This window comes from Prunus avium, chromosome 8, assembly GCF_965620075.1.
Source record: "Prunus avium chromosome 8, drPruAviu1.hap1.1, whole genome shotgun sequence".
NCBI classification, from domain to species: domain Eukaryota; kingdom Viridiplantae; phylum Streptophyta; class Magnoliopsida; order Rosales; family Rosaceae; genus Prunus; species Prunus avium.
Window position 1 is genome coordinate 37,947,999 of NC_142291.1, and position 14,992 is coordinate 37,962,990.

At 36.1% G+C, this 14,992-nt stretch overlaps 2 protein-coding genes and 2 non-coding genes across 5 annotated transcripts; 2 read left to right on the forward strand and 2 right to left on the reverse strand.

The window, feature by feature from the left end:
* Positions 1 to 545: 545 nt before the first annotated feature.
* LOC148292688 (small nucleolar RNA Z102/R77) lies at positions 546 to 631 on the reverse strand. Its single transcript, XR_015827266.1, has one exon. It is a non-coding gene; the product is annotated as a small nucleolar RNA Z102/R77 (small nucleolar RNA).
* LOC110757533 (alpha/beta-Hydrolases superfamily protein) lies at positions 596 to 5,206 on the forward strand. Of its 2 annotated transcripts, none has more exons than XM_021959172.2 (8): positions 596 to 1,305; positions 1,407 to 1,709; positions 1,813 to 2,027; positions 2,180 to 2,530; positions 2,652 to 2,852; positions 2,987 to 3,057; positions 3,709 to 3,848; positions 4,592 to 5,206. In XM_021959172.2, the coding sequence occupies exons 1-8, from the start codon at positions 1,260 to 1,262 to the stop codon at positions 4,945 to 4,947; spliced, it is 1,683 nt and encodes a 560-aa protein (XP_021814864.1). In that variant the 5' UTR covers positions 596 to 1,259; the 3' UTR covers positions 4,948 to 5,206. The 2 variants fall into 2 exon arrangements, with proteins under 2 accessions (XP_021814864.1, XP_021814865.1); XM_021959173.2 differs by having other exon boundaries at positions 598 to 1,305; positions 1,828 to 2,027.
* LOC148292689 (small nucleolar RNA Z102/R77) lies at positions 782 to 869 on the reverse strand. Its single transcript, XR_015827267.1, has one exon. It is a non-coding gene; the product is annotated as a small nucleolar RNA Z102/R77 (small nucleolar RNA).
* A 3,845-nt stretch (positions 5,207 to 9,051) lies between the features above and the next one.
* Positions 9,052 to 10,111, forward strand: LOC110757436 (LOB domain-containing protein 29-like). Its single transcript, XM_021959032.2, has 2 exons — positions 9,052 to 9,427; positions 9,538 to 10,111. The coding sequence occupies exons 1-2, from the start codon at positions 9,149 to 9,151 to the stop codon at positions 9,892 to 9,894; spliced, it is 636 nt and encodes a 211-aa protein (XP_021814724.1). The 5' UTR covers positions 9,052 to 9,148; the 3' UTR covers positions 9,895 to 10,111.
* The last annotated feature ends 4,881 nt before the right edge of the window (positions 10,112 to 14,992 follow it).

The window sequence follows — 14,992 nt, forward strand, 5'->3', positions numbered from 1 at the left end:
GATAAAATTCACTTTTAAAAAAAAAGCAAACATACAATACTCGTATCATATATGTACATACATATTTTTAAAGTTTAATACACATATTTTTAGCAAATTTTCAATAAAACACATAAAATTCACGTATTATACACATGATTCTTATATATTATTGAATAAAAATAGTATATATTTAAAAATGTAAATAAATTATATTAAAATATAATATAATGGTCAAACTTTTAAATTGTAATTTATTAAAATTTTGCCGAATAAAACATGTAAATATTTTTTTCGTATTTTTATGAGGCTAAGATTATTTCTTACTTACACGCCCTCCCTATAGAATGACTCAACCAGGTGACCGTTGATCCAATTGGGCTAAGCCGAATCACACCCATAAAATCCCAATTTGACCATTTGGGGCTAAAACCAGACATGGCCTGGCCGAAGTGCCAGGCTAGACATGCTCTTAGGCTTAGCCATTAGAGGTAAATTTAACAGAGCTTTACCATTGATGTAAATGAAGAACAGAAAATTTATTTGAGAGAAGAAAGAGTGACTGAGAATGATCAGATAGAGCTAATACATAGATGCCATCATGACGGCAATCAAACCAATAGGGAAACAAAGTTCAATCATCATCTCATTCTCAATCCTCTCAATTCTCAATTCCCAAATTCTCAAACAGATTGAAGATATTAAAAGATCTAAGCTATGTTCAATTTGAAAACGAAAAAATCCAAAACAAACAAAAAAACCAATTTGACGAAGCAAATAGTATAATTTTCTGGTGTGGGAAGAAGGATCAGATAGAGCTAATACATAGTTTCGCCGTCATCACGGCGTTCAAACCAATAGGGATACGAAATCTAATCCTCATCTCAATCTCCCACTTTCACATAAAAAATCACACACACAAAAAGCTTTTTAAGCTTTAAGCAGAGAAAAAGAAAAGGGCTTTACAGAACCAGAGCGGCTACTTGTTTCAACCTTCATATTTTGAAATCGTAATGCCATAGAAACCCTAAAGATTGGATATTTATAGTGAAAGCTCAGGCCTTTAGGGCAACATTTGAAGAAGAGCCTCTGATCTCATATGGGCTGACAATTTTCTTGAACCGGCCCAACCCACATTTGTCTTAACCGGAAAAGACCAAAACCAACTGATTCAACCACTTTCGTCTTGTGTTTCCGTACAATGCGCCTCCACGGCCACCGCCTACGTCAACCGCCTTAAGATCTCATAGCCTCCTCCTCTCCATCTCTTTCTCTCTGTTATGGAAATGGCTAAGAATTTCTCCAAGAATCTGTTCAACCATTTGTGTAAGCACCAGGCACTAAAGCACTTTTCTTTGTTCCTTTACTCTTCTCGAAATGCAGAGATTGAATTTTTGTTTTTCTGTTTTTGGTTGATTTCTGTGTAGATTTTACGCAAAGATTTCTAAAGAAAGAGGAATTGTATCAGAGGTTTATATATAGCTATGTGAATCGGTTTCAATCGCTACGCTCGAAAGTAGACAAGGTAGAGCCAGAGGCACTCAAAGAAACGAAAGCTGCTGCTCCTCCTCAAGCTCCTCTAAGGCCCAAACCTGATGCCATTGGTAACTACTCTAGTGACGACGATGATTTAATCGATAGTAAGTGGAAAGGGTTGGAGCTTGCTTGGCTCCCCAGAGCTCTCGAATCAGCTCTTCAACTGTGCAGGTGGGCTCTGCCAAGCTCAACAGGTGTGTTTCCTGTTTTGATTATCATGTTTGGGGTGGTCATGGATTTTGAATGAATTTGGTAATTTGGAAGTTGCAGTTTGAGTTTTGCATGAAGATTATTCAGTTCTGAAAATTGCAGGAAATGGAGTGGGAGAGAAACCCCCACCCAGCACTCGATCAGTCTCGGAGATCATTGCAAGCATCCAACGCAGTAAGACAGGAATTCAGGATTGGAGTTTGAGTGATCTCACCATTGGTTTGTTTCTTATTTATCTTCGACAAGCTTCTGTAAATCCATTTGAGGATGTTAATGGTGTTCAGATCTCCTCAAATTCAATGGTAATGCCAATACCAAACCTTTTTTTAATTATGATAATGTTCTCATACTTTACTATTACTCTGTATAAACACATTATGTTGTGTGTCAAGTTTTAGTCTGCTAAACCGGCGGTTCTTATTAGGTATTATTTGGCATTGGTTTTGTGTTTTAGGTACGAGATCTCATCTACCACTCTGAGTTAGCAAAGGGTTCTTATAAGGATACTACTGCAGCTCTTGCAAGGAACACCATGCTTCGAGAAAGCAACGTCTTGAAATTTGTCAAAAATTCCAGTGTGATGAGGCCTGGATATTATATAGGGATTGACCCTCGTAAAAAACTTGTGATTCTAGGAATCCGTGGTACTCATACTGTATATGACCTTATAACTGATGTTGTTTCTTCGAGCGATGGTGAAGTCACATTTGAGGGTTATTCAACCCACTTTGGCACTGCAGAAGCTGCTCGCTGGTTTCTTAGTCACGAGATGGGAAATATAAGGAAGTGCTTGGAGAAATATGAGGTGGCGAATCTTTTCTCTCTTTCGTTTCTTTGTTCTTCTTGTTCAAAGGATTTTATGCTTTTTTTCCCCAACCAGAGTTTGTTGTCATTGTTGGTTGTAGTTGAGCCCAATTCATTAACAGGGATTTAAGTTTAGGCTGGTGGGTCATTCGCTTGGAGGTGCTACAGCTGCTCTACTAGCAATAATGCTCCGTAAAAAGTCAGCTAAGGAGCTGGGGTTCAACCCGGAGATTGTCTCTGCGGTGGGGTATGCAACGCCACCTTGTGTCTCCAAAGAACTTGCTGAAAGCTGCTCCAGTTATGTCACAACTGTTGTGATGCAGGTGGGAAGATGCATTTGATTATTTACTAGTTAGAAGAAGCACTTCTCTAATTATATATACCCGTTGGCTGTTAAATTTCTTTGGTTTATTTGTATTTTTCCCTTCTCAAATTGTTACATCATCTTTTTATGCAGGATGATATTATACCTAGGCTAAGTGTGGCATCTCTAACGAGGTTGAGGAGTGAAATTCTTCAAACCGATTGGTAAGTAAATTTGCCTCTTCAGAGGCCCGTGTCACTGTCACCACTCTTTCAAGAAAGGTTGAGAAAAATAAGCACACTAGTCGTTTCGTTGGAGGACCAAATTTCTTCATGTGCCAACTGATTAAGAAAGCAAATGTTGCACTAGTTATTGTGTAGCATTTAATTTCTAAGTTTCCAGAGTTCAAATACTCAGGATCTTGAACTTGCATATTGTGATTCATGCTGTGTGGAAATTTGGAAATCTATGGAATCTTTTGTGATTCTGTAAGCATAAGACTTTCAATTCTTTTGCTGGAAAAGACTTTGCCTGAACACTTCTCTTTGGTCAGGTCTATGGTAAGCCTTTTCCACTTGGAATTAAAAATTTTATGTGCTTATTTTAGTTCATGTCTAAGGCTTTCCTCTTTCTTGGATTGTTGTGGAAAAACAAAGGATTTGGGCATGAATAAATGTGGGCCCAAATTGAACAAAAAGTTTAAATTATTTATGTTAATTTGAAGCATCATTCATCACCTCTTACTCTTAGTATGAAAGAGTCACTTCGGTTGTGAGCATCAATTTTTGTGCACCAATGGCAATTTGATGTCAACTGCAAAGGCTTATCAAAATATCAAACTTCACCCTTATTTGTTTCTATGTTATGTTTTGCAGGATGAGTGTGGTTGAGAAGGAAGACTGGAGAAGTGTCATAGATTTGGTTACAAATGCAAAGCAGGTTGTGTCTTCGGTGCAAGATGTTGCTCGGAAACTCTCTGATTATGCAAAATTTGGGAGCAGCAAAAATGCTTCAGGTAATCCCACTTTGCTCTTTACCGAATGCGCCAATGCTATTGTCTTATCAATTGTCTAGACCTTGCTGCCTACTGACATTTATTTTGTGACAAACGTGATATATATATTTTTAGGGAGCTGATTTTCCCACTTCTCTTTTGTCTACTTACACTCCCTTTGTTAGAAATTGTATGTTCTCACTCCTCTTTTGTCCACTTACACTCTCTTTTTTGTTTTAGTAAAAAGTATTAAAAAACAAAAGGGAGTTGAAGTAGACAAAAGGGGAGTGGGAAAATCACTACCTTATTTTTACTGTCGTTGACCAGATTTAATCCTGTAAAAGTTGATGTGTGGATTTGATACTTAAAAATAATCTCAGGTTGCATTTTTTTTGTCTTCAATTTTGTAATTGTTGGCTTATCTGTGTTTCTGTATGTATGCATGATGCATTGGTGCATTTGTGAATGTATGTGCATGCTTTACAATGCGTTGGAGGAGTAAGGGTGTGGATGCACTGGAAATTTCTCATTGTTATCAACTTGATGGTAGTTGGTGGGAAGGTTGTTTCTTTTTGTTGGGATCATGGAACTGTCTGGATTTTTGTTGTACCATCAATGCAGCCACGCTTGTGGTTTTGTCAAACCTCAACAGATGGGTCGTCATATGAAAGGAAAATTTTGAATTATACCTGTATTTGTCATAAATTTAAGCTTGACACCCGATGATCTTCCCTTCACCAAATTATCTTTTGCTGTCTGAACAGATGGTCCTGTCATAAAGAAAATGCCTATGGCTTCCAGGGTCCCTGTAAATGACGGAGAAGTAAGAGATAATGCTGTTGCTATTGAGAATGGAGGAGCTGCCTGTAAAGTGCCTGAGGAGTTATTTGTACCCGGCACTGTTTACTACCTAAAGAGGAATGTGGATGCTCAAACAGGCAGCAGCAGCAGCAGGGAGTATTTTACACTTTGGAAGAGGCATCCAGGTGAACATTTTCAGAGGATTGTGCTCTCAAGCAACATAATAACAGACCACAGGTGTGTTAGCCATTACTATGCATTAAGAGATGTGCTCAAAGGTTTGCCCACCTCCGATGATGAAGGCAAATTTCATAATTGATCAAAACAAAGTGCTCTTATTTTTCCTCTGTAAAAATGTAACTGATGTTTTAGATTTACTGTAACCATCATAAATTTTGCAATGTTTAAGGAATTTATCAATTTTCATTGATCAATATTCCATCCAGTGTCATGCTACAAAATGTGCTGTACAAAGAATAGACAATGCCATTGGCTGCTTTCATTTCCTGATGAACACTTTTCTAAAGTTATAGCATTGCAATTTGCAGACTAGCTGGCATACCCTATATCTCTTTTTACTGGTGGGTTTTGCATTTCCTTATCTTCATTGTCTTCACTTTTTGTTTTGATATTAGTGACATAATTGAAGCCCAGATAATGAATTCCTATTTCGAAGTTCTATAAATTCTTAAAAGCTTTTGGGTAAGTAATGATCGAGTTCCCCCACCATTACCTGCCATGAAAGGTATGCCTAGAACCTAAGCAAGACTTGGTTTGTATTATTAATAACCACACCTAGGCTTCTAGGCATTTATAGGATCGTATCCAATGTCAAGCTGAAAAGCACATCTACCCTCCTGAAGAAACCCAAAAGGGAGATAGAAAACCCAAAAAGAATAAAATAAGATGAAATTGTGGACGTTTGGCCAAAATTGTTGTCTCATTGTAACTTCTGCAATCATCCGAAGGCTAGTCAGACGCTATTGTGAAATCCACTTGCATCAACGTTTAACAAAGGATTGAAAGGTCGCGATAGAAAAGAATTCTACAGCAGAGCAGATTACATTAAAAATTATGAAGCCATGTTAATCTATGAATTAAGATGAGGTTCATAGAATCTATCAGCTTTCTCCTAGGTTGTCTTTGCCTGAGAATGGTTTTCTTAGCTGTATTTGAAAAGAAAGTCATGGTCTATTTCCACTTCACCATATACTTTACCAAATAAAAACAAAACCTTCTCCATCACCAAGCTATCATTGATTAACCCTCAATGAAGTTACATCCCAATTTGTCCTCTTTGCTCTTACTAGAAGACCATATGAATCCAATCCACATCACCCCTTATATTATGGTTTGGACTTTGAACAATTGCCCTCTATTCAAACTACAAGATATTTTTATTTTTATTTTTTTATATAAACATAGAGCTGTAAGCAAACTAAGGCATGTAAGATGGCCAAAAAGACAAAGATGATGTAATGTAATTTGCTGTTTGCCTGCAACCTCTTGAAAATGAAGCATTCTACTTATGCCTTTCATGTCGTCAGGTTAATCAGAAGTTGATGTTTGAACTTCTGCAGTACAGGAAAAGAAATTTCTGATTGCATGCTTAATTTACTTTTAATTAAACATTTGATTTTTTTATATATTATAATTTCATTATCTTCTTATGTTTGGAATGGAGCACAATCATGTTACAGATATTTGGGGAACGTACGTGACATACTGACATGAGCTGAAGTTGTTGACCCAAAAAAAAAAAAAAAGACATGAGCTCAAGTTCTGTTATTGTCTTCTACATTGATGAGGAAGAAATTGGAAACAAAGAACTTAAGCAATCATCCACACACACGTGCACTGGCCCCATCTCTGCTACCTTGGTGTCGGATTGACTGGTCAATAGGACACTTGTCAGCATCATTTTTTTCACATCCTACACGACCGAAAAATAGAAGAACTAACATGTAATGGGGATGTCATTGCGGCGGTATCCCAAGCCAATCACGTATTGTCATATCAAAAAGTTAAAATACATGTCAATGAATGACTAGCTTGGGATAGCGCCACTGTAGTATCCCCGGTATAGGCAAGTGACCCAACAAATAAAAAAAGGAAAAAAGAAGAAGAAATGTGCATAATTACCAACTGATTAATCCTTGAAATCAAAGTATATTGAGAAGAAATAGGGATTAGGGAAAACAAAACCACAAAGTCCTCCTCAAGGCCTCCTTAGAGAAAATGAGATAGTGGTACACAGAACTACAAAGTTTTGTGGCTTTATTAGAAGACTTGCATATTGCTCAAAGTTTGTTGCTTCCTCCTAATTGTAAAGAAAAACTCTAATGAATTAAAAATACCTTTGAAGTGCAAAAGGGGTTTGATCTAAGAGCATCCTTTCAAAGCCCAAATAAATTAACATAGACAGAAGAGTTTATGAATGATGCATATTCTTTTAGATGTTATTAGTGGGACAGCTCCATTATTAAGTAGCATATATTTTTTAAGTGGCCAACAATTACACATGGCTCTGGAGCCAATCTGGTTTAGGCTCAAACCCCAGTTGATACGTTCAACTGTGTAGATTCCAACTTGCAATTTATAAATAACCCCTTTTACATAATTGTTTATACCAAATAATTTCTTATTTTCGATCTTTTTTGGAACTTAGTCCAAAACCCTTTCAGTTTCATCAACCCTAGAGTGCTGCACAAAATGGTTACTTTAGTTTAAACCCATCTTTTCCATTAGATGAAAGGATTAGCTTAATTAATTTATAATTAGTATATTAGATGAGTTGGGGTGTGGGGCCTCCCCATTGTGCAAAGTCTTAATTAAGATGAGCTAATGAGACATTAGCACAGTACTAATTTCCTCGACAAGCCGTGACCTGAAAAACTAGAAAGGCAAAATTGTCCCTCTTCCTCTCACCTCCTGAAGTGTTGTATTCCAGTGTCACTATCTTTTGTTTCATTCATTTCAAGAATATATGCTTCTTTTCTGTAGCTTTATTGGCTCCTTTAAACTTTGATTATCTGTAATTAACCCCATACGTACAATCTTCATTTTTATAATCCGGATTCACAGTGATCCTCCATTAATGGACCATTGTGGGTCTGGTCTATGCAACTGTGCATTGTTTATTGAATGATCTGTCCGTTGCTTTCCTATTTAAAAACTCAAACATATCTTGCCTGCTTCCATAATTTACACTGAGTGGAGTTCGATAGCCTTAAGAACAGATCAAGGGTTACAAATGTTCACCTCTTTTTATTGGTATTGATCTTTGTCAGCTTTAGTATCCATGTGTAGTTGGCAGATTGAGTTGTCACACATACCTGAATCATTAATGGAGATACCAATGTTCTCATTCTCAAATGTTATATCTTCTACTGTATTATAACATGTGGATTAGTAGCACCACGTGAAACTGTTAGGATGACCCAAGAACTTGTCGATGTTATATGTAGTCAAACTGTCAATTAGGAAGGACCATACATTTATAAATTACATACCGGTTTTAATTAACAATTTACTAAATGTAACATGTTAGACTAACATTATCCAATAGCGATAACTATATAAAAAGTAACTTAGTTTACACCATATTTTGAGATTGACTGTTTTAGTTAAGTGCTTATCAATGTTCTGGAGTAACATACCTGGATGATCAGGTTCATGTACAATCTGTACACAGAGAAAGATGAAATAGTGTGATGCTTCATCAATTGTTCAATGGCATCCCACACACCCATTGCCAGCTTTTCTATTTCATGTATGTAATAATATTTTATGCAATTTAGCCTGTCACTGACTCAATCTTGCACGTTATATGTCTCAATTTTGTTTCATAAAAAAATAAATAATGACTTCATATACATACATCTTATTTGGCCTGTAATAAATGTGGATGTCTCAATAGGGAGGAAAGTAGAGAGGAATAGTAGAAAATACATAATGTCTGTATGGTAATACGTCCGCATAGGAGAAAATCTGTATATGTTTTGTGGAATTAAGAAAACCCTGGAGGAATATGCATCTAGACAGAGTTGCTCTGGTTTCAACATTACCTCCTCTCAGTAAAGTATAATCACCAGTTACCGCTTATTTTAGCAGCAAATTAGCTATAGTAAGAGCACATATATATTGGAATTAATACATCCAGAAAAGAAGCAACAAAGAAAAATTACAATGGATCCAAATATCAAAGGAAATAATGGAGATATGGGTTTGGTTTGTGATATCTGATAGGCTATTTTGTCTTTTAAGGAATCTCATTTGAGAGCATGAAAATTTAGTAGACTATTGGAAAAGAAAGAATAGTAGTGAAACCCTGTAGCCCATAAAGGGAACCTATTCTAATTAAGTATTCATTGTAATATGATTAACTCTGCCCCCACACTCTAACTCTAGGCCTGGCAATATTTATAAGCCTGGAGTGATGCTATGCACATAGCACAGATAAAACCATATATTAATTTCAAAGCCATAAACCACTCCAAATTAAACTCTTAAACATCAATATGACAGGTTCTGGTTCTCCTTGTGGAGCTTGCAAGTTCTTGAGAAGAAAATGTATTAGGGGTTGCATTTTTGCACCTTATTTCTGCCATGAACAGGGTGCCACTCATTTCGCCGCGATCCACAAGGTTTTTGGGGCAAGCAACGTGTCGAAGTTGCTTTCTCAACTTCCGGTGAGCGATCGATGCAGAGCTGCACTCACAATTTCATATGAAGCTCAAGCCAGGGTTCAAGACCCTATTTATGGCTGTGTTTCCCATATTTTTGCTCTCCAACAGCAGGTTATAATTAATCCTAGTTAATCATTGAAATACTTAACATTCCCTAATTAACTTTTATTTCGTTAATCTCAACAGATGATGATTAACTCATAAATTTAACTGCTTTGCAGGTTATTAGTTTACAAGCACAACTAGCTTCTGTCAAGGAACAAGCAGCTAAAGGCTTTTCCAGTGCGAACCCAATTGAGAAGTACAATATTAATGTGCAGAGTTGGCCTCAGTCGGAAAGTTCAAACATATTTATGCCACAAAGTATGAACCTCAACAACATTAATGATTCAATGCTGCCATTTTACTCCGAAAACAAGAATTCGAATTCTTTTGAGGGTGACCGAAATTTCATGATTCCGGAAGTACTAAATGACATGTACGGCAGCTATGGAGATGGAGAGGCTTCTAATTCAATCTCCTCACTAGACATGCAGATGAGCAATATGCAATGGGGTTTCGATCAAGATCAGGATTGAAAGAGGGATTTGGCCAGTTTTGAATTTAATTGCCCATGCTAACTAGGAACCCTAGGAGTGTTTATACACTACACTCACAAATAATGTCAAAGGCAACATGCAGTAGGGTTTTTATTTCTTCTTATTTTTTCACACCAGAAATGTGATAGCCAGTAATATATATGTAAGCCTCAAGAGATGTCTTCAGATGTTTTCGGGGCGCTAATGAAGAAGAAGGCATTTTTCAAATGACAAATAGCCAAAACCATTTTCTCTAGTTTTCTTTAACTTCAGAAATTAATAATTAATGGAAGAAGTATACTTTAGTTTCTCTCTTGTTGCTTTCTTATGCCAGCCCATCTCCATCTGCTTTTGTGTAGTAACTATTCAGGTAATGAGATCATGCCAGATAATAAAACCAGACTTTGGAAGTGAAATTCAACAAGTTAGTACTCAGTCAAGTCCATAATTAAGGTCTTGCCTTGTCTTAACTCAAGTTTGTCAATGAAGGAGATAACAACGAAACGTGAGCCTTTCGTTTTAATTTAGTACTAATAATCAATGATCGAGCTCCCCCACCATAATCTTAATCACCTTCAAAAGGTCTGTCTAAGCAAAATTAGGCTGAATTGAGTGCAATGCAACACCTAGGCAGCCCTAGGCGTTTAGTAGCATCCAAGGTTAATCACAAGATTCACAACACCACACATCCGATAATCACAAGCATGATATTGTAGCTATTTTTGTTATAAAAGTTTTAGAAGAAAGCGACCACCAATACACATATATACACAAGCACACTTACAATACTGGGTAGTGTGTTTGTTTTGAGGAAAGTCCAAGTCTTGCACAATTTAGATTTGGACATCCTTATAGGTTATGGTATCTTGGCATGCAATTCATGTGTTAGCCATATATATGCTCCCACCTTACCTTCAAATAAGTAATACTACTTAAAGCGTCATAAAGGAGAGCATCGGTGGAATCACTGGTTGTATATATATCCACGAGTTTTATCTCCTTATCATGTGTGACTAAGTTACGTAACGAGTGCGATGAACTCATGAGTGCGTGACATCCAAAAATCTCTCCTCATAAAAAGTCAATTTTAGTAGATACTATAAATATGCACGTGAAGAGACTTGACCTAGTCTTAGTCGATGGAAACTTATTACAACTGTAAATACAACAAATCTAGTCAGTATGGAAGAGAGAAATGAATTTAAATTATAGAAGGATATTCTTAGGGCTTTCAAGGTTTGATAGAGTCAAGACTTGAGGGAATAATTGAGAGAAGAAATCATGTGAACATTAGTCAAACTAAGCTTGACCCCTTGATCCCTTGCAAAACTTAAAAGTTAAATACAATTGTTAAATTCAGAGAGACGGGCCAACGGCCCACTATTAGTAACATCGATATTGTTCCCAACTTAACCACCTATAAAGTTCAGTAGGTATGAGATTTTATTACAAAAGGCCTCGGTGATATTAGTAGTGGAACTATTCATTATATATTTTATTTTATTTTATTTAATCAAGTTTCCAATGTGGGACTGATTCTTCAACACACCCCCTCACGTGGGACCACCACTTAGCATGCCACATGTGGAGCCAAGTCCACATCGGAGTCAAACATTCGAGTCCAACACGTGAGCACCACGTATTGAGTAAGGGTAAAGACCCAATTCAGGCCCAGTCAATCAACCCACTTTGATACCATGTTAAATTCAGAGAGACGGGCCAGTGGCCCACTACTAAAAACACCGATATTGTTCCAAACTTAACCACCTACAAAGTCCAGTAGGTGTGGGGTTTTATTACAAAAGGCATTGGTGATATTAGTAGTGGAACTATTTATTATATATTTTATTTTATTTAATCAAGTTTTCGATGTGGAACTCATTCTTCAACAACAATTTGAAGGACCTTATTATCTCCTTATCATTACTAATATAGGCTAAGCCCCTGGTCAAAAGATCTTCAAAATAACTCGATCAACAAGTTAACTTTCCATATATATCTTAGACTCATCTGTTGGGTTCTCCCAGGTTGTCTCCACCTGTGATTAGCAAATATTAAAGTTAAATTAATAGTATAAACGCAGCCTAAGTCATTAATCAAAGGCTCTCCGTACGTCGTGATCAAATTTACAGACAAAAACAAAGCCATCCTTCTCATAATCTTCTCTGCTAATGACCATTGAGATGAAACGACAACGTAGCTTACTGTTTTCTCTTAACTCATTATATATTTCTGGCTCATCCCCCATAACACGTTGGACTTTGAACAATTGCCCCCTGTTCCAACTACAATTAATTTTAATAAAAACCCTAATTAATTACCCCACAAGCAGTTGTATATATATATATTCTTAATTCAAATTTTAAAGTGAAGCTTTTCTGCCTACTTTTGTTCCTCCATCATCAAGCAAGAGGGCTTTCAATGCCTTTTGTTTGTTCTCAGAACCGAAGTCGATGTTTCATGTGTTTGAAGTTTGAACATCTAGAGGAATATGGCCTCTTAATCAATTATACTATAAACAAAGCCTCAATTAATAATTAAGAGCTTAATTAAACTTTCTCAATCGTTTCAACTTTATCATTGAATTTTCTTTTTGAAAACGAGTTACATCAAGGTATATTACAGTGTTTTTTGTTTGTTTTGCCAAAATTAAAAAGAAGAGGGGTAAAACTCATACACGGGTACCAAAAAGACTTGAACTCGGGACCACTTGGGAATACATCAAAAGTCCGAATCAATCCAACACACACCCCGTTGCTAAAGTATATTACAGTTGGGTTTCATGTAAACTTATTAGCTTACTTAAAACAAACATGAAGAAGTAGTTAATATATTTTCTTCTAGATTGAAACCAAAGTATACCCTAGATATGGGGTAATCATCCACACTTGCCATGGCCCATATGCAACCTGGGTGTCGGGCTTTGACTGGTCAAAGAGGGACAAAACTTAGCACCATTTTCAAATATAATCTTTTGCTTAACATAATTTAAATAAACCTTCTATATGATAATGTGATGAAGGATTTAAATCAGCTTTATTATTTTGGTATTTTTCTTTTTGAATTTTGCTCTATTTGTTGGAATATAAAGTTTGGACAATTTGTTGACGTATTCATAGAGACAACTCGAAAAAAGATGAAATACTATTTTAATTGAGACGAAGGGGGATTTTATCGATGAACTCAATTGGAAGCAATGCAAGACTACAAGTTCCAAAGAGTATATAGTATACTCTCATTATTGGCAAAAATATGTTGTTACCAATGCACTTCTGACACAAATAATTGGGCATGACATCGAAATAATAACCAATTGGTTATATAATTTATCAATTAGGCTAAATTGAGGCGGTTAAATAAACAAAAATCTCAAAAGTACAATTTGTATTTCATTTTAGACTGAAAACCCTAACGAACTACACATCTTTTTCATCTCTACATTCCTCCCTATCCCACTTTGTAGGTCATCTATCTCTTCCTCCACACCATGATCTCACCAACCTCTTATCCTTATATTGCCTCGAACAGTTTTTCTCTCATCATCGTCTTGCCTTAAGTGGTCGGACCAAACCTAGTTGTTGTCTTGGATGAGTCGTCTAACTATGGCAACAAAGGAAAATGCCTTGAACTTCTTATAATTGTACTTAGGCCATCTCCAACCTAAGGGGCTAAATCCAAAATATCCCAAATTATTACTCAAAACATCTCCCAACCCAAGAAAATGAAGGGGCCAAAATTTGGAAAAACCCGAACTTGGACCCAAATACCAGTCCAAGTATTGCCTGGATCCAAAACTATTCGTGGAGCCCACCTACATCTGAAACAGACCACATGTGAAAAGATTCTAACATGAGCCCCAGCGCCAAACTTGATGCTGCTTTTTGTCTTCTTCTACTCGGTCACGTGTCACTCTCCTAAGAAGTTGCTGTTGGAATCCAACGACAACATTTGAATAAGCTGATGCTTTTTTTTGGGTATATACATATAACTTAAATCAACGATCTACATTAAATCTAAGCTATTTTAACTGTAAAAAAAAAAAAATCCAATGGCTGAAATTTAAATCCAACGGTCAAAATAATATTTTAAATTAATCTAGATCAGATCCAACCCCAAAACTCACTCCAAACTCTATAAATACCCATCCATTTCTCAAATAATCTACTAAAAACATTTTATCTATTTCTCAATTTATTTTTCCTTTTTCAATCTCATCAATCTCCTTTTATTCTTGTTGAAGATATCCACAAAATCTCAAAGAGGTGTGAATTGTGTGTTTTCTTTTGGAATAAAATTATATTTGTGGAATTTTAATTTTTATAGGTCAAATTGTTAAAAAAATTTAATTATGAAGTTATGTTAAAAAATTGAATGAAGAAAAGTTATCCATAAAATAAAATAAAAAACCATTTAAAAATAATTTAATAAAGTTGCGGAAATATAAGGTGAAATTAGATATATACGACTCTTGCTTATAAAAGCAATGCTAACACACTTGCGTGTCGATGATTGTCGCTTGTAAAATCCACAATTAATTTATTAATCTTGATAGTTATGATGTTTATTATGATTTAAGCACGTATGGTAGGATCCCAAGGTTAATAAAATATGAGATTTGGCGTAGTAATAATTTGCAAGTTTCCTACTGACAGTTTCAGAACTTTGGAACAGAGCTGGGTGATGACTCTTATTTTATCGTTTTGCTAATGCTCTAGCTGGTGGTGATGTGGCGATTACTAGCGTGGGGACCCTCAGGTCTGAAAGAAATAGTGCCACTCGTGCGGCGTGTCAACATCATAATTGAAGGAAGCAAAGGGGTAGATTCGATTTCGCAATTTCTTATTCACCACGTGCACCGCAATCCCGAGGAATATTAACGGCTGTCTCCTCTCAGCCTTTGTCATCTTGCTCTCTTTTATTCAACTTTTTCATTTTAAAATAAAGAAACAAAATAATTCTAATTTTCTACCTTAACAATTTGTTTGTTCTTTTACTATTTGAAATTACCCTAACAACACCAACATGAGTTGATCCAAGTGGAAGGGGTTTGGATTCTTTAAACAAGAGGTCCTGGGTTCAATCCCAAGCACTTGCGAAT